The sequence below is a fragment of the Sciurus vulgaris genome (assembly GCF_902686455.1).
Source record: "Sciurus vulgaris genome assembly, chromosome: X".
Lineage (NCBI taxonomy): Eukaryota > Metazoa > Chordata > Mammalia > Rodentia > Sciuridae > Sciurus > Sciurus vulgaris.
The window spans coordinates 110,794,931-110,820,687 of NC_136471.1; the positions used below are offsets into that span (position 1 = coordinate 110,794,931).

The 25,757-nt window shown below is 35.4% G+C and overlaps 1 protein-coding gene across 5 annotated transcripts in view; it reads left to right on the forward strand.

Moving 5' to 3' along the window:
* DMD (dystrophin) overlaps window positions 1–25,757 on the forward strand; it is a 2,089,750-nt gene that overhangs the window by 1,301,332 nt on the left and 762,661 nt on the right. For all 5 annotated transcript variants that reach the window (XM_079122792.1, XM_079122788.1, XM_079122791.1 and 2 more), the window contains one exon: window positions 22,027–22,191. In XM_079122792.1, coding sequence (XP_078978918.1) covers window positions 22,027–22,191 — 165 coding nt within the window. The remainder of the gene's footprint in view (window positions 1–22,026; window positions 22,192–25,757) is intronic.

A 25,757-nucleotide genomic window follows, 5' to 3' on the forward strand; every position in this document is an offset into this window, starting at 1 on the left:
GGCCATTTTGACAATATTAATTCTTCTATCCAAGAACATGGAAGATCTCTCCATCTTCTAAGGTGTTCTTTAATTTCTTTCTTTAGCGTTCTGTAGTTCTCATTGTAGAGGTCTTTCACCTCTTTTGTGAGATTGATTCCCAAGTATTTTATCTTTTTCGAGGATATTGTGAATGGGGTAGTTTTCCTAACTTCTCTTTCTGAAGATTCATCACTTATGTATAAAAATGCATTGGATTTATCAGCATTGATCTTGTAACCTGCTACATTACTGAATTCACTTATGAGTCCTAGAAGTTTTCTGGTGGAATTTCCAGGTTCCTCTAAATATATAATCATGTCAACAGTGAACAGGGATAGTTTGAGTTTTTCTTTTCCTATTCATATTCCTTTAATTTCTTTGGTTTCTCTAATTGTTCTGGCTAGAGTTTCAAGGACGATGTTGAATAGAAGGGGTGAAAGAGGGTATCCCTGCCTTCTTCCAGTTTTTAGGGGGAATGCTTTCAGTTTTTCACCATTTAGAATGATATTGGCCATGGGATTAGCATAGATGTCCTTTACAATGTTAAGGAATGTTCCCACTATCCCTATTTTTTCTAGTGTTTTGAGCATGAAGGGATGCTGTATTTTATCGAATGCTTTTTCTGCATCTATTGAAATAATCATGTGATTCTTAACTTTAAGTCTGTTGATATGGTGAATGACATTTATTGATTTCCGGATGTTGAACCAAACTTGCATCCCTGGGATGAAACCCACTTGATCATGGTGCACTATCTTTTTAATGTATTTTTGTATGCGATGTGTTAAAATTTTGTCGAGAATTTTTGCGTCAATGTTCATTAAGGATATTGGTCTGAAATTTTCTTTCCTCGATGTGCCTCTGTCTGGTTTAGGTATCAGGGTGATATTGTCTTCATACAATGAGTTTGGGAAGGTTCCCTCCTCTTCTATATCATGGAATACTTTGAGAAGTATTGGAATGAGCTCTTCTTTAAAGGTTTTGTAGAACTCGGCTGAAAACCCATCTGGTCCCGGACTTTTCTTTGTTGGTAGGCTTTTGATGACTTCTTCTATTTCATTGCTTGAAATTGATTTATTTAAGTTGTGTATGTACTCCTCGTTCAGTTTAGGTAATTCATATGTCTCCAGAAACTTGTTGATGTCTTCGAGGTTATCTGTTTTTTTGGAGTATAGATTTTCAAAATAGCTTCTAATTATGTTTTGTATTTCACTCGTGTCTGTTGTGATATTTCCTTGTTCATTCTGAATTTTAAGTAATTTGAGTTTTCTCCCTCTTTCTCTTTGTTAGTGTGGCTAAGGGTTTATCAATTTTGTTTATTTTTTCAAAGAACCATCTATTTATTTTGTTAATTTTTCTGATTGTTTCTCTTGTTTCAATTTCATTGATTTCGACTCTGATTTTAACTATTTCCTCTCTTCTACTACTTTTAGTGTTGGTCTGTTCTTCTTTTTCTAGGGCTTTGAGCTGTAGTGTTAAGTCATTTATTTGTTGAGTTCTACTTCTTTTGTTGAATGCAACCCATGAAATAAATCTTCCTCTAAGTACTGCTTTCATAGTGTCCCAGAGATTTTGATATGATGTGTCTTTGTTCTCGTTTACTTCTAAGAATTTTTTAATTTCCCTCCTGATGTCTTCTGTTATCCATTGATCTTATAATAGCATGTTATTTAATCTCTAGTTATTGGAGAAGTTTCTGTTTTTTATTCTGTCATTTATTTCTAATTTCAATCCATTATGATCTGATAGAATACAAGGTAGTATCTCTGCTTGTATTTGCTAACAGTAGCTTTGTGGCATAAAATATGGTCTATTTTACAGAATGATCCATGTGCTGCTGAGAAGAAAGCGTATTTGTTCTTTGTTGGATGGTATATTCTATATATGTCCGTTAAGTCTAAATTGTTGATTGTGTTATTGAGATCTATTGTTTCTTTATTCAATTTTCGTTTGGAGGATCTATCCAGTGGTGAGAGAGGTGTGTTTAAATCGCCTACTATTATTGTGTTGTGGTCTATTTGATTTCGGGAATTGAGAAGGATTCGTTTGACGTACATGGATGAGCCAATGTTCGGGGCATAGATAATTATGATTGTTATGTCTTGCTGATTTATGCTTCCCTTAAGCAGTCTGTAATGTCCTTATTTATCCCTTCTGACTAACTTTGGCTTGAAGTCCACATTATCTGAAATGAGGATGGATACTCCAGCTTTTTTGCTGTGTCCGTGTGCATGGTACGTTTTTTCCCATCCTTTCACCTTTAGTCTATGTGTATCTCTTTCTATCAGATGAGTCTCTTGCAGGCAGCATATTTTTGGATTTTTCTTTTTAATCCAATCTGCCTGTCTATGTCTTTTGATTGATGAGTTCAGGCCATTAACATTCAGGGTTATTATTGTGATATGATTTGTATTCCCAGTCATTTGACTCATTTTTGTTTTTTGACATGATTTGGTTTCTCCTTTATTTGGCTATTCCTTTAGGCTAGTTCCTCCCATTGCTGATTTGCATTGTTGTTTTTCATCTCTTCCTCATGGAATATTTTGCTGAGAATGTTCTGTAATGCTAGCTTTCTTTTTGTAAATTCTTTTAGCTTTTGTTTATCATGGAAGGATTTTATTTTGTTGTCAAATCTGAAAGTAAGTTTTGCTGGGTATAAGATTCTTGGTTGGCATCCATTTTCTTTCAGGGCTTGGTAAATGTTGTTCCAGGCCCTTCTAGCTTTTAGGGTCTGGATTGAAAAATCTGCTGATATTCTTATTGGTTTCCCCCTGAATGTAATTAGATTCTTTTCTCCACGGCCTTTAAAATTCTGTCTTTATTTTGTATATTAGGTATTTTCATAATAATGTGCCTTGGTGTGGGTCTGTTGTAATTTTGTATATCTGGAGTCCTATAAGCCTCTTGTACTTGGTTTTCCATTTCATTCTTCAGATTTGGGAAATTTTCTGATATTATTTCATTGAATAGATTGTTCATTCCTTTGGTTTGTTTCTCTAAGCCTTCCTCAATCCCAATAATTCTTAAATTTGGCCTTTTCATGCGATCCCATAGTTCTTGTAGATTCTGTTCATGATTTCTTACCATCTTTTCTGTTTGGTCAACTTTGTTTTCAAGATTAAATATTTTGTCTTCAATGTCTGAGGTTCTGTCTTCCAGGTGTTCTATCCTATTGATTATGTTTTCTACACAGTTTTTAACTTGGTTTATTGTTTCCTTCATTTCAAGGACTTCTGTTTGTTTTTTTCAGTATCTTTAACTCTTTATTGAAATGATGTCTTGCTTCCCGTATTTGTTCTTTTAACTGTTGATTGGTGTGATCATTTAATGCCTACATTTGCTCTTTCATCTCCTCTTTCAATGCCTGCATTTGCTGTTTCATCTCCTCGTTTGCTTCCTTGATTGTTTTAATAATGTACATTCTGATCTTCCTTTCTGACATTTCTTCTGCTCTGCTGTCATTGGGTTTTATTGATATAGTACCTAGGTTTGTTTGGGATATTTTCTTCCCTTGTTTTCTCACATTGGTCAGATATCAGTGGGACTCTGAGATACTGCAGATTCCCTTTTTGGCTTATAGTGTCCCTGTAGATTTCCAGTGTATCACCTCCCTTTCTTCAGTAGCCTGAATTGTTGGAGAAACTTGATAATGCAGTGCTTTCAAAGAAAGCTGCCCCTAGCCTGCTACTGGTTCCAGGGCTGGGGACTGGCTCTGTGTGGAAAAGCTCTTACTGGGCGGGTCTGCTCCCAGGAGCTGCCTGTAGATCGCCTCTGCCGCCGGAGGGAGCAGGGCTGCTTGGGGAAGTCTCTGGCTGCCATGCCCTGTTCTCAGAAGCCGCCTTCAGGCCAGGGCCTGCAGCTGTGTCCAGGGCTTGGAGCTGGCTCTGTGCAGAAAGGCTCTCACTGGGTGGCCTGCTCCAAGAAGCTGGCTGAGGAATGAGCCTGCCTCTGGAGGGAGCAGGACTGCTTGGGGAAGACTCTAGCTGCCCTGCCCTGCTCCAAGAAGCTGCCCCTTTCCGGGCCTGCCGCCCAGGCTGAACCTCACCCAGTGGGAGAGACTCACCCCGTGGCTGTATGTTAGTCTGAGTCTCTCAATGCCTCCCCTTCTTGAATCCTGGGTTCTGGAGGGACGGGAGATGCAGTCACCCTCTAGTTCACCATCTTGGATCCTTGGTGCTCTTTCATAATGCTTGCTTAAAATGTTTCTTTAGCATTTATTTTAGTGGGTTTAAGAAATATTATTTTATACCTATTTAAAAACTCTTTACCTTTTATGTTTGTTAAAATAAGGAAATCAGAAGATGTAATAGAAATCACATGATTTTCTACATATATGGATTATCTTTCATCTAATAGTTTTCTGCTATTCAAAATTGCATTGCTTTATTCTATATTAATTAGTGCAGTCTAAAAGAAAAATAATGTGGGGGAAGAGAAGAATGAGGGGGGTTTCAAGATGGCGGCCTAGAGGGTGGCTGCATTTCATGTTGCTCCAGGACTCAGGAGTCAAAAGAGGAGATATTGAGAGACTTGGGACCAACTCAAAGCAGCCGGGTGAATCTCTCCCATTGGGGAGGTGTCCCAGATGGGGCGGTAGTCCTGGAACGCAGGGAACTTTGTGAAGTAGAGCTGCTGGCGAGACACCCCTCCCCCCGCTGGAGCAGTGAACTCGGACAACTGGGAGCATCGGAGAGGAGGCCGCTCAGCACAGCGCTAGGACTCGGAGCAACCACTGGGGCTCCAGTGGCTGCCCAGGGGAGGAGCGGCGAGGAGAGCTGTTTGGACTCAGAGCGACCACTTCTGAACGCTCCTGCCCTGAGGAGGAGGAGGAGGAGTGTGGCCGCTTGGATTTGGAGTGACTACACCGGAGCTACAGGCGGTTGCCAGAGGAGAAGCGGCGTGGCGAGCTGTTTGGACTCAGACCGCTTCTGAACACCGGGGCCTGCCCGGAGGAGTAGGAGGAGGAGGAGGAGGAGCGCAGCAGGTCATTTGGACTCGCAGTGACTGCATTAGAGCTCCAGGCAGCTGCTCAGAGGAGAAGGCGAGTGGTGAGTTGTTTGGACTTAAAGCGACCGCTCCTGAACACAGGGGGGCTGCCTGGAGGAGGAGCGTGTTGGGTCGCTTGGTCTCGAGTGGCCGCACCAGAGGTCCAGGTGGCTGCCCAGAGGAGGCATGCAGAGGGTCACGTGGATTCAGAGCCACTCAGAGCGACCACTCCTGAACACCCGGGGGGTTACCTGGAGGAGGAGGAGGAACAGGGAGGGTTACTTCGACTCGGAATGATTACCCAGGGCTACGGGCGGTTGGTGGGAGGAGGAGGCACGCAGTGAGTTGCTCGAACTCCTAGTGACCGCACCAGAATACTGGGCGGCTGTCTGGAGGAAGAGGCATGTGGCGGGTCTCTGGGATGCAGAGCGATTGTACGGGGCCCCAGGTGGCTGCTCAGAGGAGGGACCGCATAGCCAGGCGATTAGGTGCAGAGCAGGGTCCCAGGATCTAGGAGGCTTCTGGGTGGAAGAGCCACACAGAGACACGCTTAGGGCGGAGCGAAGGTTCCAGGCCTGCGGGCAGATTCTCTGAGGGGGGGAAGCCTAAGGAGATACATCTGCGAAGGGTGAGGCTCCCAGGCCCAGGAGGTAGGGCCGGGCCCCTGGGAACTTTACAGAGGAAGGCAGCCCAGCCCAGGCGGTAGCTGCAAATTGAGGGGAACCTCTAGGAGGGGAACTGACCAGCGAGACCTCCCCACCGGGTGAGACTTCCCTGGCGGGTGAGGTTTCCCCACAAGGACGGTAAAACTAGAGACACAGGCCCAAACAGGCCTTGCCTCAGCCCGCAGCCTAGGTCCCCTTTGGATGACCATTGGTCAGCAAGTGGAGGCACCTCTGCCCACTAGCAGGGATTATACCCCACCTGAAGGCCACCACTCCTAGAAAGGCAGCTTCCTTGTGGAGCACTGCAATATCAACTTCCACCAAGACTTCAGCCTACTGAAGGCTAAGAGGGGATATATATAGAAACCTTCAAGGACATTGTAAGTCAATAGAGGAAATCTGCAATATCTCAGCGGTCCACTGATACCCGAACAACATGAGAAAACAAGGGAAGAATATGCTGCAAACAAATCTAGATGTTACATCAATAAAACCCAATGACAGCATGGCAGAAGAAATGACAGAAAAGGAGTTCAAATTGTACATAATTAAAATGATCAGAGAAGCAAACGATGACATGAAAGAGCAAATGCATGCACTGAATGATGAGATGAAAGAGCAAATGCAAGCATTGAATGATGAGATGAAAGAGCAAATGCAGGCATTGAATGATCGCACCAATCAACAGTTAAAAGAGCAAATACAGGAAGCAAAAGATCATTTCAATAAAGAATTAGAGATATTGAAAAAAAAACAAACAGAAATCCTTGAAATGAAGGAAACAATAAACCAAATTAAGAACTCCATAGAAAGCATATCCAGTAGGATAGAACACCTGGAAGACAGAACCTCAGACATTGAAGACAAAATATTTAACCTTGAAAACAAAGTTGAACAAACAGAGAAGATGATAAGAAATCATGAACAGAATCTACAAGAACTATGGGATCGCATGAAAAGGCCAAATTTAAGAATTATTGGGATTGAGGAAGGCCTAGAGCAACAAACCAAAGGAATGAACAATCTATTCAATGAAATAATATCAGAAAATTTCCCAAATCTGAAGAATGAAATGGAAAATCAAGTTCAAGAGGCTTATAGGACTCCAAATACACAAAATTACAACAGACCCACACCAAGGCACATTATAATGAAAATACCTAACATACAAAATAAAGACAGAATTTTAAAGGCTGTGAGAGAAAAGAACCAAATTACATTCAGGGTGAAACCAATATGGATATCAGCAGATTTTTCAATCCAGACCCTAAAAGCTAGAAGGGCCTAGAACAACATTTTTCAAGCCCTGAAAGAAAATGGATGCCAACCAAGAATCTTATACCCAGCAAAACTTACCTTCAAATTTGATGATGAAATAAAATCCTTCCATGATAAACAAAAGCTAAAAGAATTTACAAAAAGAAAGCCAGCATTACAGAACATTCTCAGCAAAATATTCCATGAGGAAGAGATGAAAAACAAAGAAGCAAATCAGCAAAGGGAGGAATTATCCTTAAGGAATTGTCAAATAAAGGAGGAACCAAGTTGTGTCAAATAAATAAATAAATAATATCTAAAAATGAACCATATGACCGGGAAACCAAATCATATCTCAATAATAACCCTGAATGTTAATGGCCTGAATTCATCAATCAAAAGACATAGACTGGCAGATTGGATGAAAAAGAAGGATCCAACAATATGTTGCCTACACGAGACTCACCTCATAGAAAAAGATACCCATAGACTAAAGGTGAAAGGATGGGGAAAAACATACCATGCACATGGACTCAGCAAAAAAGCTGGAGTATCCATCCTCATTTCCGATAATGTGGACTTCAAGCCAAAGTTAGTCAAAAGGGATAAAGAAGGTCATTTCATACTGCTTAAGGGAAGCATAAATCAGCAAGATATAACAATCATAAACATCTATGCACCAAACAGTGGCTCATCCATGTATGTCAAACAAATCCTTCTCAATTTCAGAAACCAAATAGACCATAACACAATAATACTAGGTGATTTTAACACTCCTCTCTCACCACTAGACAGATCTTCCAGACAAAAATTGAACAAAGAAACCATAGATCTCAATAACACGATCAATAATTTAGACTTAACAGACATTTATAGAATATACCATCCAACCAAGAGCGAATACACTTTCTTCTCAGCAGCACATGGATCCTTCTCTAAAATAGACCATATATTATGCCAAAGCTAATGTTAGCAAATACAAGAAGATAGAGACACTACCATGTATTCTATCAGATCATAATGGATTGAAGTTAGATATAAACGAAAGATTAAAACACAGAAACTATTCCAACATCTGGAGATTAAACAATATGCTATTATATGATGAATGGATAACAGAAGATATTAGGAAAATATTAAAAAATTCTTAGAGGTAAATGAGAACAAAGAAACATCATATCAAAATCTCTGGGACACTATGAAAGCAGTACTTAGAGGGAAATTTATTTCATGGAGCGGATTTAATAAAAGAAGTAAAACTCAACAAATAAACAACCTAACACTACAGCTCAAAGCCCTAGAAAAAGAAGAACAGAACAGCACCAAAAGTAGTAGAAGACAGGAAATAGTTAAACTCAGAGCTGAAATCAATGAAATTGAAACAAAAGAAACAATACAAAAAATTGACAAAATAAATAGTTGGTTCTTCGAAAAAAAAAAACAAAATTGATAAACCTTTAGCCACACTAACAAAGAGAAGACGAGAGAAAACCCAAATCACTAAAATTCGGAATGAACAAGGAAATATCACAACAGACAGGATTGAAATACAAAACATAATTAGAAGCTATTTTGAAAATCTATACTCCAACAAAATAGAAAATTTTGAAGACATCAACAGGTTTCTAGAGACATACGAATTGCCTAAACTGAATGAGGAGGACATACACAATTTAAATAGACCAATTTCAAGTACTGAAATAGAAGAAGTCATCAAAAGCCTATCAACAAAGAAAAGTCCAGGACCAGATGGGTTCTCAGCCGAGTTCTACAAAACCTTTAAAGAAGAGCTCATTCCAATACTTCTCAAAGTATTCCATAAAATAGAAGAGGAGGGTACCCTCCCAAACTCATTCTATGAAGCCAATATCACACTGATACCTAAACCAGACAGAGACTCATCAAGGAAAGAAAATTACAGACCAATATCCTTAATGAACATCGACGCAAAAATTCTCAACAAAATTTTAGCAAATCGCATACAAAAACATATTAAAAAGATAGTTCACCATGATCAAGTGGGTTTCATCCCAGGGATGCAAGGTTGGTTCAACATCCAGAAATCAATAAATGTCATTCACCATATTAATAGACTTAAAGTCAAGAATCACATGATTATTTCAATAGATGCAGAAAAAGCATTTGATAAAATACAGCACCCCTTCACGCTCAAAACCCTAGAAAAAATAGGGATAGTGGGAACATTCCTTAACATTGTAAAGGCCATTTATGCTAAGCCCATGGCTAGTATCATTCTAAATGGAGAAAAACTGAAAGCATTCTCCCTAAAAACTGGAACAAGGCAGGGATGCCCTCTTTCACCACTTCTATTCAACATCGTTCTTGAGACTCTAGCCAGAGCAATTAGACAAACCAAAGAAATTAAAGGGATACGAATAGGAAAAGAAGAACTCAAACTATCCCTGTTCACTGATGACATGATTATATATTTAGAGGAACCTGGAAATTCCACCAGAAAACTTTTAGAACTCATAAGTGAATTCAGTAAAGTAGCAGGTTACAAGATAAATGCTGATAAATCCAACGCATTTTTATACATAATTGATGAATCTTCAGAAAGAGAAATTAGGAAAACTATCCCATTCACAATAGCCTCGAAAAAAATAAAATACTTGTGAATCAATCTCACAAAAGAGGTGAAAGACCTCTACAATGAGAACTACAGAACACTAAAGAAAGAAATTAAAGAACACCTTAGAAGATGGAGAGATCTTCCATGTTCTTGGATAGAATTAATATTGTCAAAATGGCCATACTACCTAAAGTGCTATACAAATTCAATTCAATTCCAATTAAAATCCCAATGATGTACCTTACAGAAATAGAGCAAGCAATTATGAAGTTCATCTGGAAGAATAAGAAACCAAGAATAGCTAAAGCAGTCCTTAGCAGGAAGAGTGAAACAGGGGGTATTGCAATACCAGATCTTCAACTCTACTACAAAGCAATAGTAACAAAAACGGCATGGCATTGGTACCAAAATAGAAAGGTAGATCAATGGTACAGAATAGAAGACACGGACACAAACCCAAATAAATACAATTTTCTCATACTAGACAAAGGTGCCAAAAATATGCAATGGAGAAAAGATAGCCTCTTCAACAAATGGTGCTGGGAGAATTGGAAATCCATATGCAACAGAATGAAACTAAACCCATATCTCTCACCATGCACGAAACTAAACTCAAAATGGATTAAGGACCTCGGAATCAGACCAGAGACCCTGCAGATTATAGAAGAAAAAGCAGGTCCAGATCTTCAACATGTCGGCTTAGGACCAGACTTCCTTAACAGGACTCCCATAGCACAAGAAATAAAAGCAAGAATGAACAACTGGGATAGATTCAAACTAAAATGCTTTCTCTCAGCAAAGGAAACTATCAGCAATGCGAAGAAAGAGCCTACAGAGTGGGAGAATATCTTTGCCAATCATACTTCAGATAGAGCGCTAATCTCCAGAATCTATAAAGAACTCAAAAAACTCTAAGAATACAAATAATTCAGTCGACAAATGGGCTAAGGAAATGAATACACACTTCACAGAAGAAGATCTACAAGCAATCAACAAACATATGGAAAAATGTTCCACATCTCTAGTAATAAGAGAAATGCAAATCAAAACCACCCTAAGATTTCATCTCACCCCAATTAGAATGGCGATTATCAAGAATACAAGCAACAACAGGTGTTGGCGAGGATGTGGGGAGAAAGGTACACTCATACATTGCTGGTGGGGCTGCAAATTAGTGCAGCCACTCTGGAAAGCAGTGTGGAGATTCCTTCGAAAACTTGTAATGGACCCTCCATTTCACCCAGCTATCCCACTCCTTGGCCTATACCCAAAGGACTTAAAATCAGCATACTATAGAGATACAGCCACATCAATGTTCATAGCGCCTCAATTCACAATAGCCAGACTGTGGAACCAACCTAGATGTCCTTCAGTTGATGAATGGATAAAGATCCTGTGGTATATATATACAATGGAATATTACTCAGCCATAAAGAATGATAAAATTATGGCATTTGCAGGCAAATGGATGAAATTGGAGAATATCATGCTAAGTGAGATAAGCCAATCTCAAAAAGCCAAAGGACGAATGATATTGCTAATAAGTGGATGATGACATATAATGGGGGGAGGGTATGGTTAGTGTTAGGGTTAGAGTTAGGGTTAGGGAGGGGGGCAAGTATGGAGGAAGGAAGGACTGTATAGAGGGAAAAGAGGGGTGGGAGGGGTGGGGGGAAGGGAAAAAATAACAGAATGAATCAAACAACATTACTGTATGTAAATTTATGATTACACAAATGGTATGCCTTTACGCCATGTAGAAACAGAGAAACAATATGTATCCCATTTGTTTACAATAAAAAAAATACATTATTAAAAAAAAAGAGAAGAATGAAGGAACTTTGGATGGCGTAGAGGAAAATGGGGTGGGAGGGGGTAAGGAAAGGAAAGATTATAGAATGAGACAGAGAGTATTACCCTGTGTATATGTATGTTTCAAGAATGGTGTGAATCTACATTGTGTACAACCATAGAAATGAAAAGTTACACCCTATTTGTGTTCAATGAATCAAAATGCAATCTATAAAAATAAAATTTAAATTAAAAATTTTTTCAAATTAAAAAAAGATACTGAGCTTCTGTGAATTTTGGTATCCATGGGGATGAGTAGGATGTGATGAAATGGAAGGCCAGGAGGGCTGTGAAGTTTTAAGTTTCTCCTTAAGGGTGTTGTCTCATCTATTTTCCAAGTTTCCTCAGCAAACTCATTTAACTTTTTACTTAAAAGTTTGTTTCTCATACACTGAATTCATGGTACCACCCTCATCCATTTGCCCCTTAAAACAGAGACCTTAAAACAGCTTACAAAAAACAAAATATTTGCTCTCTGGATTTTTATAGGGTAAAATTGATCCCTGTTTTACATGACCAAAGAGTGTCTCCACCTCTGGTTCTTAATGTTGCTAAAGCAGCCTTAAAACATAACACTATGTAAGCAAATGGGCATGGCTGTGTCTCAATAACACTTTATTTATGGACACAAATTTGAATTTTGTACAATATTCATGTGTCACCTGTCTTGATATTTTTTCCATTATTTAAAACGTAAAAATGGTTCTTCTAAAACTATATAAAAACAGGTGGTAGTTAGATTTAACCCAGGAGTTAGAGTTTGCGGCCCTTTGCCCAAGATGCTTTGTTGAAATGGGCAAATAGTAACAATCCAGGCAGGAAATAAAATTGTTTTTGCCCCTGATTAGGATGTGACCTTTCATTTTTTCCAGAGAAAAAATCTTTATTTCCTTCTACATTCTCTTTTTTCCTGTGCTCTTCTAGCTAGCTTGAAGTGACACTCCCAATATAAGTTTTATTCCCTTTTCCTATATTGTTTGCATATCTGGTAATACATCAGCTCAACATATACCAATACTACCTACTCTGGTTTTATTCAAAACCAATAAACACTCTTCCTAAGCATTACCATTTCCAGGAGTAGTTGTTCTATATCATGTTATTCTTTTAACTGTAAGATTAAAATTCCCAAGGACATTTATTTTCTTCTTTTTTAAACATATTTCATTATTGGATAATAAATATGCATTTTTACTTCACAATATTAATAACAAAAACGTATCAATTTGTAATAATATGGAATAGTACACAAAAAAATATGAATTTGATTTATGTGAATTGTGACATTTAATACAAAATACTTTTTAATCTCGATATTTGTAAACATCATAATAAAATGATTCCATTTTGATGAAGGCAAAGAAATAGGAAACTCCTTAGGAAACCAGTTTTGGAAAACAAGTTTTCTAGCCAGAAAATATTGACAGTAAAAGCAACAATTCATGGTCAACAAAATTGATGTATGTAATTGAACAGTCCTGAATTTATTATCTAAAATGCCTTTCAAAAATCAAGCCTTTTGGTTGCATCATTAGTGAAGCAAGTAGTATAGCTTTTAGCACTGTTTTTCATTGTTGTTACTGGAGATTGAACCAAAGAGTGCTTAACCACTGAACTACATCCCCAGTTTTATATAAACAAATAAATATATAAATAAATATACATAAACATATATAAATAAATATATATAATATATACGTAAGTATATATATATATATTTTGAGACAGGGTCTAAGTCACTGAGTTGCTTAGGGCATTGCTAAATTGCTGAGGCTGGTCGCAAACTTGTGATCCTGTTGCCTTAACCTCCTGAGTTGCTGGAATGACAGGCATGTGCCACTGCATCTGGCCTAAGATGACTTTTTGCAATGATGACTTGTTCTTTATCTGTCCTGTCCAGTATAGTTTGACTTTTAAGCATTAGAACTGTGATTGCAACTAAGGAACTTATTTTAAAATTGTACTTAATTTTTAAATTGTATTAGATTTTAAAAATTTTTAGAGTTGAATTCATAGTCATCATTTTATTCAAAATGGCACCATGGCTAGCTGTATTACATGCTTACTGGTATCAAGAGATAGTTGCAGAGTCCCTAGCATTTTCCTTGATCTTAATTATTTCAGGAATGGACATAATGAACATACTCTGTTCTTTGTAAACTCTTTTATTCTGATTGATTTCTTCTTTTTTCTAAAATGTCACCTTATTGGTGTGTTGGGGTTTTCCAGTCCTTCTAATATATTTTAAATTACTTTAAATGGATATTCTAAAACTAAGGATATGTGATCATTTAGTGCATTTTCCCTTTCTGCTTCCTCTGCAGTATAATGGTTTATGTAAAAGTAAAAATAAGGAAGTTATTTTTTAAATTCTATTTTTTTTAAAAGCTGATTTTAGCAGATACCGCAAAGACTAAGTTAATATCAAGGTATTATGAGTGTTATGATTCCTACTTTGGAGATAGTATTACACAGATCATAGCTTTGTTTTCTCTGAATTTTGGTCAAACAAAACAAACAAAAATTAAAAACAATGTTTCTTATGAATGTGTAGGAATTTTTGTCTGCACCAGCCAGACTTTTGCTAAGGTCCCTTTAGGCAAATAAGATCAAAGATTTCTGACAGGAGAGTGTAAGAGTAAAGTACCTCTTGTTTTCTTGTTTTAAACTATGTATGGCTGGGAAGGAAGGAGAGAGAAAATATGGTGTTAATTTGTAAGAACACATTCTGTGAAATGTTTACATGCCATATAAAATTGCATTTTAACTTCTTTGTGAGTTTTATTGTTCTCAAGGTTTAAACAGTATGTGATCAAAATCACATTATGTAATAAAAAGTGTATGTGGGTAGGTGGGTAGTTAGGTAAGTGTAAATCCCTGTAAATCCCATTTTAGAAGAAAAACAAGAGCTATTGAAGTTTGGACAAATCAATTTCACCAATTTACTTCATTTGTCTAGTGCCTCTGGAATCATTATAGGGCTTGTTATCCAACTTTAGGGTAGGTTTGAATCAAGGCGAATGGTCAAAAAAACCATTTTCCATGTACTATGTGTATTGTTAAGTATTTTAAAACCATGAAGTTAGTTGCTTATACTGCAAACTAAGAAATTAATGAACAAGAATACTGCTCATGAACACCAAGGTTTATTGAAAAGCCAATATGGGTTTAGTGTGGTAATAAGGGCAGAGTACTCCAAGGACTACAAACCTATTTATTGTACATCAAATTTTACTGACTTTGAAATTTTCCTACAACTATTCACTTACCTCACTGTATATTATACATTTGAAATCTTTAGGAATAAGACAAATTTTCGGTGTGGCAATGGAGTGGTTATGCAATAAAACTAATATACACTGTGATTTGACACTGCAGACTTCACTATTGATATTAGTATGATATTCACTATTATATTCACTTAAGCAATATATGAAACATAGATCTATAAACATTTTAAGTAAATTCATACTTTAAAAATGAAATTCATTTACTTTTAAAGTAAAATCCCAATAGCTATACCATTGGAGTGTGACTGTCCTAAAAATTACTTGCAATTGTTTACTGTAAAATTGTAAATGGATTTATAATTTTTAAATGTCTGGTGACATAGAACTATGATGCATTTTTTCAGTTTTATGTTAATTATTTTTTTATCAAATTTTTGGAGGGAAAGAAAATAAATGACCTCCCAGTTAGGAATATTTTACCATGAGAATAGTTGTAAAAAAATAACTGAACATGTATAGTCAGGTTTTTTGCTATGTATACATGTCAATATGTAAAATATGCATAGAAAATGGAGGGTATAATTTATGTATGATATATAACTTATTTTAAAATAATAAATATATCATGAATATTTTATGTAATAGAATATTTTTCATGATATGTTTTTAAATGGATGCAATTTATTCCATTATGTGAATATAATTTATTCTAATTGGGGGAATTTTATTTCAGTTTTTCATTAGTATAAGTAACAGAATTGAACATTCTTTATCATATGTCTCTATTTCTATCTCTGCTATTCCCTTAGGAGAATTCATGAAGTGGAATTTTAGCATTGAATGGAATGAATACATTTAAATTCCTAAAGTACTTTCATGCAATCTTTTAAACTGAAATGTAAGAGATGCACAGAAAAGTATTCAGATCTTAAGAGTAAAAGTTGATGGATTTTCTAAATTTCGCATACCCATGCTACTACCTCTCAGATCAGGAATTAGAATATGGTACCCCATTAATATGTATGATTTTTATGTTTTGTATATCTGCTAAAATTTAAAAAATTTAAAGAACTAGAACATTACCTCAGGGACACCTCTTGTGCCCCTTCTCAGTTATTAATCTCTTTTCAGCTACCACCCTCTCCTAAAGTTAAGTCCTCTTCTGACTTCTAACAACAATGTTTATCTGTCTGAAATTAATGTAAATAGGCTTATGTAGTATATGCCCTTCTGCTTAACTTTTTGGGTTCAACATTATTTTGTGAGATTATTCTATGCTGTTGTATGTACCATAGTCTGTTTACTTTTTCTCTGTACAATGTTCTGTTGTGTGAGTATTCCACAGTTCATCCATTCTACTGTTAATAAACATATAAGTTGTGTATACTATAGGGTTATTATGAATGCTATTATATTTGTTTCCTTTGCTGCATTTTAAATATATTTGGGAGTTTGACTGGCTGCATCATAAATGTGTATGTTTGGTTTTGGAATTACCACAAAACAGTTTTCCAGAGTGATTATGTAATTCTCCTTCACCAGCAGTATATGAGAATAACACTTGTTCTATATGAAGAGTATGTATCTTTTATTTTTTTTCCTTTTAATCTTCCTAATGAATGTTAATTGGGTATCACATGGTGTTTTAATTTAGAATCCCCTGATGATTAGTGCCATTTTTATATGCTCTTATATGAAGTCTTAATGCAAACCTTTGGCCCATTTAAAAATTAGTTGTTTTCTTTTCTTACAGTTACAGGAATTCTTTAGATACAAGGTCTTTGTCAAATATATGCATTGTGAATATCTTCTTCCAACTTAGGCCTTGCCTTTTTCTCTTTATAGTGTATATTTATGAATAAAATTCAATTTATTTATCTTATTCTTTATGGCTAGTGCTTTATAGCTCTTATTTAAGACATAATCACTCTGAAAACATTAAGATAGTTTCTTATGTTTACTTTTGAAATTTTATTGTTTTTCCTTTTACATTAAGGTCTAAAACAGTCTACAGTCAGGTGCAGTGGCACACACCTGTAATCCTGGCAGCTTGGGAGACTGAGGCAGGAGAATCACAAGTTCAAATCCAGTCTCAGCAACTTAGCAAGGCCTTAAGCTACTTAGCAAGACTCTGTCTCAAAACAAAATATAAAAAGACTGGGGATGTGGCTCAGTAGTTAAGTACCCCGGTACAAAAATACCTGGTACAAAAAAATAAACAAAATTGTATACATATGATTTTTTGTGCATATGTTATAAAGTAAAAGTCATATTTTTTCAAATGAATATCTAATTAGTCTACTACTAATTGTTGGAAAGATCATCCTCTCATCATTTAACAAAAGTGGTATCATTGTAAATTAATTGACTATAGTCTTTTGTTCTCACATAAATGCATCATAGATAAAATTGTAATAAACATTGATATCTGGTTGAAAGCACATTCTTAAATTTTTTATTTGTTCTAATGAGTTATATATGACAGTAGAATACATTTATGCATTTTGATAAATTATTCATAAATAAAGTACAATTTCTCACTTTCCTGATTGCACATGTATGTTGTAGGATCACATGGGTCATGCAGTTTATATGTACATGAGGTAATAATGTCTTTTTCACTCTACTATCCTTCCTACCCCTTCCCCTCCCTTCACTCCCCTCTACTTAATATAAAGTAACTCTCTTCTTCCCTAGCACCCACCCATTCTTAAACTTTGTTATTCTTTAAGATTTCCTTGAATATTCTTGTTCCTTTACACTTCCATATAAATCTTAGAATTGGCATGTCAATTTCTGTTAAAAACTATCTACTACAGTTTTGACTGTGATTGCATGAATTTATAGTTTATATGAAGAAAATTGATATCTTTACAATATTGGATCTTTAAATCCCAGTTTTCCAGTAGTTTCTCCACCTTTTTTCATTCATTGAAAGGTCTTTTTATATAGTAGACTATTGCCTTTTGTCTGATATATGTTACAGATATTACCAGTTGTCATGCATTTTAATTTGTTAATTAGCTTTGACTTCTATATGAAAAATACAAATGTCATGTTTAATCATTTTTTCATATGCCTTTCTAAAGGGCTTCCAAACCCCAATATTTTATTCTAGTTGTTATTTTTATCCTTTTATAGTTGACGCTTTAATCTTCCTATAATACTTTTGTGTAAGATATAAAGTACAATATTTAATTTCTGTTTATTTCTAAAATGGACACCTTTCTTTATCTTAATATTAAGACATCTACATATTTGAAATTAACATTCAGAAAATGAAAAAAAATGAAGCTAATCTTGTGTGAAATTAGGTCAAGATTTGGTTAGACACTAAATTAACACATAAGGGAACTGAGTGTGTTTAATTGTTTTCTTTCACCATAGGGAACATGTTGTATGAAGAGCATGGCTCTAAACTTGAAAAGATTATTAGGAAAAAAATATGCAATTTTACTAGTCAAGGGTTTATATCTATATTTTATTGAGGATGAAGAGTAGTAAACATAAAAATAAATTACTCTAAAATACATAGAAACTGACACAAAATTTATTTTTATTCCATATCAAAAATAACTCACATCTTTTAGTTTTGTCCATGGTCTGTATAAAATGTCATTAGTATGTAAAGATTGTTTCCAAAGAGGGGAGAAAATATGAAAGATATGTGTTAGAAGGTCTTTATTCGCCCACTGCCACCATTCACTAAGTGATCTTGTCATAGGGAAATAACCCAGAGTATTTTTGACTAATAACTTTAGATATATCTTATGAATAATAATTCATTGTTAAAATATACAAAGTATGATTTCTCACCCATATTTTGTTATAAGAAAAAAAGCTAGAACTTTTTCTGATTATATTGACTTATTTCTTTGCAATAGTGATACATGTACATTGTTCAATTTTTTCTAGCACAGTCACCATCTGTTCTTCCTCACCAAGCATTGATAGTACTTCCAGAAATATATGTACATAATATATTCCTAGAAGTCAGTGTCTTGGGTCAATGGTAATGTTTTCATGTATTTGATACACATTGCCAAACTGTTGTCCACAAGGGGTGCCCCAATATACACATCCCACCAATAATGTAGAAGAATGGGTACTTTCCCACAGCCTTGGCAACATAGCTTGTTTTCAGAGTTGGATGTTTGCCATTGTAATAGATGGAATTCTAATTTTCATTTCTCTGATTGTGACCAATGCTAAGCTTCTTTTCATGTAGTTTAAATCAATTTATATTTTTTCTATGAACTATCCTCATCTTTTGTCCAATTTCCTTTTGGGTTGCTGACCTTTTTCTTACTAAGTTGCAGAAGCTCTTTTATGTGTTAGGAAAACTAGCACTTTATTTGAGATATAAATAATTATTTTTTTTGCAGTTTATTTGTTCTCTAACTTTACCTATGGCTTTCTTCATCATGCAGAATCTTCTGTTTTTTATGTAGTCTACTTTACTATTATTTTGTCTGTTAATTAAAACTGTCAACTTGAGGGTAAAATTTATATTTTTATGCCATTGACAAAGCTGAACATACATTGTTTCTTTCATTGAAAAAATAATCCTGAATTTGGAAATTTCCTTAAATTCAATGTATTTATTGTAGGTCCATCATGTGTGAGAACATAGCTTATCCAGAAATGAAAGCTCAGCAAGGGAGGTCGATGTAAATAACAAACTAAACAATGTGAGGTAAATGTTACAATGCTGAAAAGCATAAGATCTGTGAGGATATACCTAATACCACATCATAATTAACTTAAAACAGTCTCATTATAATCTATCATTTCATTATTCCAGATACTAGTCAAATTTCATTCATTGCCCTGTTTTATGTCAGGAATCATTCTACCTCTCTAACCACAGAGAAATGGGCTGGAAGAATGGAAAAGAAACCAGCAATCTTAAATGTCATACAAATTTCTGTACTTACATATAAAGCCTAAGTGAAATGTGAACTATTTTATAATCAGATAAATGAAGTTCATAGCTGAGTTTTAAAGATTTTGGGAAAATATGATGGCTATTATCTCTAGTACCTTCCAAAACTAGAGGCTCTTAGATGCTGTTAGTTGAAACTATAAAATGCTTTTTACTTGTACTTGTGAGTAGAAAATGATCCCATAAAAATAAAATGTTTACTTACTCCCTTTCAAATGCCAGAAAAATAAGTTGAGGGCATTATTAGATTATGTATTACAGACATAGCATTACATTTGTGATATAACCTTTCTCTCTTTAACACACATCTAAATATACACAGTTCAGCACCATAGATACAGTTACAGATTTGAACTCATGAAACATAACTAGGTCTATTTATCTATTACTAATCTATTTGGCTTCCTAGCAGTATACGAATCATGCAAATCAGATACATCATTGTGATTCAGTAGTTGTGGGCAAACATCCCATGGTCCCTGAGCAGTTTGCTTCTTTTGTCCCCTCACTTACACACAGAAAGGCTGCCAGGGATGAGAGTCAAGATGTGTGCAGGGCACCTTAAATAGGAATTACCACTTCAATTTCCCATCAGTCTTGTACACCATTTTAGTCACATAAATCCAAGACCTATGTCCCAACTCATGATTCCCCCAGTCCAGGTGCACTTCCAACTATAAAGGAGGGACCAAAGTGTTCCATTTATCTTAACATCAGTGTTTTCAAGAGAACAATGCTGTGGGAGCCTAAGGACAGTCCCAGGCTGACCTGTTTCAGCCAAACCTAGGTATTAACCCTTTGTTCATGAATTTATATGCCTTTTACACAATATATGTAAGTGTATTCACATTAGATTTTTTGCACTTGTGATTTATATATAATAAGATCTCATGTAAAATTCCTGCCCCTATAAATTAATTGATTGGTTATTTTGTCCATAAGTGCTTTTTTTACCCCAAATTTCTGGGATCCAATTAGATAGTGTAATGTTCATTAGAGAGTTTTTTAAAAAATAAGTGATTGTTTCAATGTATGTGGTATTGTTTAGTATACTGGCATATTTATCTAGTAAATTAGATGCCAATGTATTATTATGCTTATCCAGATACTTTTAAAATGTTCTCTATTATTCATGTCATAATATTATTATGTAATAGATGTATGTCAACATTTATATTACAATGTAATATATTTCTATTATTACAACAATATTATTAATATCATAAAGAATTACCATTACTAGTTTACATTCTTTATTCCTGGGTAATGGTTTTAACCCTTGATATTCCAAAGAAAAACATTTTACTGTTGCTAATCCTGGCTCTTTATTTGCAGTTGAGCTTGAGCAACAATTGCTAACATTTAACTTCATTGTGTTTCACTATTAGGCAGAGTATTGGGCTAAGCTATTTCCATAGATTACTTTATTCAGTCCTAAGAGTAATACTAAGTAGATACTATTATTGTCCCTAATTTACAAAAGAGGCATGAAGAATTAGAGAAAATTGGCTAAAATATTAGGCAAGAGCTAGAACCAGGATTTAAATTCAAGCAGCCTAATCCTAGATCCCACAATATGTCAACTTATATAATAGTGCTCCTAAACTATTTAACATTTTTTCAACCCCAATATCATCATCTATGACTAAACAGTACCTTTATCAGAATGTCACTGGTTAGATTAAAGAATGCAATAGAAGTGAAACATTCAGGCATAATGCTTGCTATACATTAAGCTCTCAATAAAAGTTGCCTATAATCATTCTGTTATATTCTTCTTAATCCAAATATTATTTTTACTTTTGATCTGAATCATCTGCTTCTAGTTTACTTGCTTGCACTGGGGTTCATAAAAATTCTTACCTTACCAATTTTCCTTGTACATAAAGGATTCCCCTAATCCTTTTACTTTTCCTTAACTGAAAAGAAACTTATTAACAAATATAATGACATAAATGATTGCTATACAAACAAAAATTTTAGTTTGGTTTGCTTTCAAATTTTGGATGTTCTTTAAAATCAAATCAGTCATTTGAGATTGTACTAATGGTGAATAACTTGACTTATTCATTTTTATAACTTCAAAGGCATTGTGCAGCATTTACAGCCCACTATCTTGTTTAGTAAGTGAGTGGATATGTGAAGAACATACTTCTTTACTTTCATCATTTGGTGTTGGATATGCATTTGTGTAGATATGTCATTCAAATTTCCAGAAAGGCATTAATGTGCCTTATAGAATTGTGTAGTATTAGTGAATGATTTCTAATACATTAATTAAATCATACCATAATAAGTTAATATAATAAATGTAATGAATCAATATCATGCCGTTAAAATGCCCATTTATGTGTCTATAACATTTCATACTAAATTCCTTTTGAAAACATATTTTGCCTTTTATGCTTATACCATGAGAGTCATTTACCTTTCTAAACGTTTTTTTTTTTTTTTTCTTCTTCTCCTTCTCCTTTTTAGGTTTCTAGAGCTTTACCTGAAAAACAAGGAGAACTTGAGGCTCACATAAAAGACCTTGGGCAGCTTGAAGAACAGTTGAATCATTTGCTTCTGTGGCTGTCTCCTATTAGGAATCAGTTGGAAATTTATAACCAACCAAATCAAACAGGACCATTTGACATTAAGGTAGGAATTTTTGATTTACATTTTGTTTTTTAGAAGAATGGTAAAATCTTTGAGTTAATTTTCTCATTCATTATCATTATTGTCATTGTTAAAGAAAATAAATAGTACTTGTTAAAGCATGGTAAGGAGGACTTTATTCAGGATATTATGAAGCGTACAGAAACCACTGAAATAGGATTTTTTAGTAGGAGATTAAAACTGGACTCAGCTCTGAATACAGCATTGGAAAGTAAGTGATGCATAGCCCAGAAGTGGGTAGAGGATCACTGGATGAAATTGACTAAAAAATAGCACTAGAAGTTAGGAGATATTCTGGTTAAACCAACCTAATGGGATACTTGCTGAAGTCAGTCCAGGGTGACCAAGCATAACCTTGGGGATGGTGGGGCACAAGGAAGCCCATCACATATGGAGAGTGATCAGATAGTAAGGGTAAGGGTATCCAGTAAAAGGAGTGAGGGGTCTTTGCTAAACTGATTAAGCAGAGTTCTTTGCTGAAACTGGATCTCAGAAGAACATAAAGGCCTGGGAGAAGTTTCAGAAACTTTAATGAAGTTTGATCAAGCAGAGAATTCTTGTCATTATCATCAATATTGGTATTATTTTGTTTCTTCCAACATTTACCAGAAATGTCTTCTTTAAACTCATCACCAGAATGCCTACATCATATCCATTACTGTGATACATCTTCACCCATTTCAATTTTACTTAATACATTTCCATAGATTTCTTTATCCAAAATGGAGTTGCAATTCACAGTAGCTAGACTGTGGAACCAACAGTTGCCCTTCAATAGATGAATGGATAACAAAACTGTGTTATATATACACAATGGAATATTATTCAGCCTTAAAGAAGAATAAAATCATGGCATTTGGCAAATGGATGGAATTGGAGAATATCATGCTAAGTGAAGTAAGCCAATCCCCAAAAACCAAAGGCTGAATGATTTCTCTGATAAGTGAATGATGATACATAATGGATTCAGTCTGATAGTCAAACTCATGAGTAACAATAGCTTATAAACAATAACAAATTAGTTTTTTCTTTAAATGTACAGGACAAATAGCAACATATTCTACATATTAATGGTATAGAGGAGATCTTACACCAATGTTTGGCTTTTGACGCCCAGGTCACCATGATCTTCAGTCATGCATGGTCACGAGGGGCAAGCTAGATGGGCACAAAGCACATAATCAGTTCAAAGAAGCCATTGGATTTAGGATCCCTTTAGTTTTTCCATTTAGCTAGTACCTACTATCCTTAGGGATTTTCAATTAGGTCCCATTCACCTGTGCAACTATGTCTCATCAATACAGATATTTTATTATTCATTCAGTAATCCCAGCCAGGCATGGTGATGCATTGCCTGCAATCCCAGCAGCTCAGGGGGCTGAGGCAGGAGGATCACAAGTTCAAAGCCAGCCTCAGCAACTTAGCGAGGCCCTAAGCAACTTAGCAAGACACTATCTCAAAATAAAATATAAAAAGATAAAAGGACTGAGGATGTGGCTCAGTGGTGAAGCACCCCTGGGTTAAAGCCTTGGTACCAGAAAAAAAAAGTCCCAACAAGGAAAAGTAGTGACTTGGTCTAATATATACAATAACCTCAGCCAGATTCCCAGTTATTCTATATTCAGTATAAAGTACTTGATTTAATATTGCTAAGAGGAAAAGGCATAAGCCCTTTCCTTCCAACCAGAAATAGCATTTTGTAACTCACTGGTAAAAGCCTCTTCCTCTACTTTTAAATATAACCTTTGGTTAAAATATGCTACTTTATTATAAAATGAAATACATACTCAGTGCTAGCTATCTTCCTTCATGGAATATATTTAAGAGGGAGTATAACAAAATCCCCTGACAGAAATAGATCCTGTTGACTCAAGTAAAGTGACTTTAGTCTTTGTAGGTTTTCCCCAGAATGGTTCTCAAATATTGAAAGCCCACATCAGGTCTTTATTTGTCCATAATCCATAAGGTTTCTGCCAAATGGGTTCCTACAATTTGGAGTGAAGATCATTCTTAAGTGTGATAATGAATTTTCTTTATCAAAGCTGAAAGTCACTGCTCTTGCTGCTGTGTGTACTCTCGGAGTGTCATGATATTTGCCTCCTACAGCTTGGTCCAAATTGCAGAGGGAAGAGGCAGCTGCTTCTGTCCTTGCAGAAAAATCCTTGGCTTCAGTCCTCTGTGCATATTCTGAGTTTTCATCTCTGGAGTGATGTTTTCAAAAATATTCTTTCAGCCTTTTTTCTGCTAAGGCAAAGAATTTTTTAGAAACCCATGAAATCATATATTGATAACTTCAGAGTTTCTCCCAATAATTCTAAAACCTCTAGCTTATAGTAGACCTACATGAATAATTTAATAACTTACCTAGTTTTTTTATTCCTCTTTTTCCAGCTTCTATCTCTACTTCATGTCTAATAAATTTTTTGATTAAGAGTACACAAGGTTATTATGCTTTAAGATATGGAATTTTAGTCTTTACAGCCTGCTGGAACCCTTTGCTTAAGGACAGTAAACTTTTTTCAATTAAAGAAACATGGGAAAATGGGTTTTTCTCTGCAAAACTTTAAACCACCAAAAACTAAAAATAAAATTTTAGAGAGTTTAATGGGCATTTCCATTGTTTAGCACAGATAAAGAAACTTCCTTTAAAATACATCTTAGGAATGAGTTAATATAAAGAAAGTAAAGGTACAAGCCGTGAGGGCATGGCTTCATTTTCTAAATTTACAGAAACTTTCTTTGTTTGGCTATGGCAGCCACAGCTACCTCTGAAGCAAAGGCCGGAGGCCCTGCCATTCCAATCATTTGTTTGCTCTAGTCAAACTCTGAGCACCTGTTAGGAAAAAATATGTAATACCCAGTGTGAGCCTCAGTTTTGCCTGCTTGGTGCTTCCTGCTTATTGATGAAATGCAGCTAGCTGTGTAATGAAACCCAAATAAAAAAAGCCTTAAGGGCTCTGTTCTAATACATTGTTTATGCTGGAGTGAAAATTGACTGCACATCGCTTGGTTTGTGCAATTTACTCCCGAAATATTCCTATTCAGGAAATCCTGCAAATAGCAATATTCATCTTGAAAATCACCTCATAGAACTCTTAGCAAGCTGAGAAACATAATCAATGAGATCGTGATGTAGAGGGTGAAAATTAGGCATAATCACAGCCCTTTCCCATCAGTCAGCCCACTAGAAGGCATGCCTTTGAATTTTGCTTTTCAAATGTACTCTCAATTTAGACATAAAATATGTTGATTTCAGATTTCACAAATGATAATTGAATGCTAAGATCCAGGGACCAGTTTAGAATTTCTATAAAGGATCTTATGTTTTTAATCTTTAATGAAGGCTTTCAATAATGAGTTAGAGGTATATTATTTATCTGACATAAAACTGCCTAACTACTGCTTTCCAAACTTTTTATTAAAGGATGAGGTGGGGGTGCATGATTTTATGTTAGGTTTGCTGACTGAAATACTTTCATATTAATGACATGGAAGTTTTGGGATGTTTTTCTTCCCCTCAAGAATGACTTTCCTTCTGTGGTCTATAA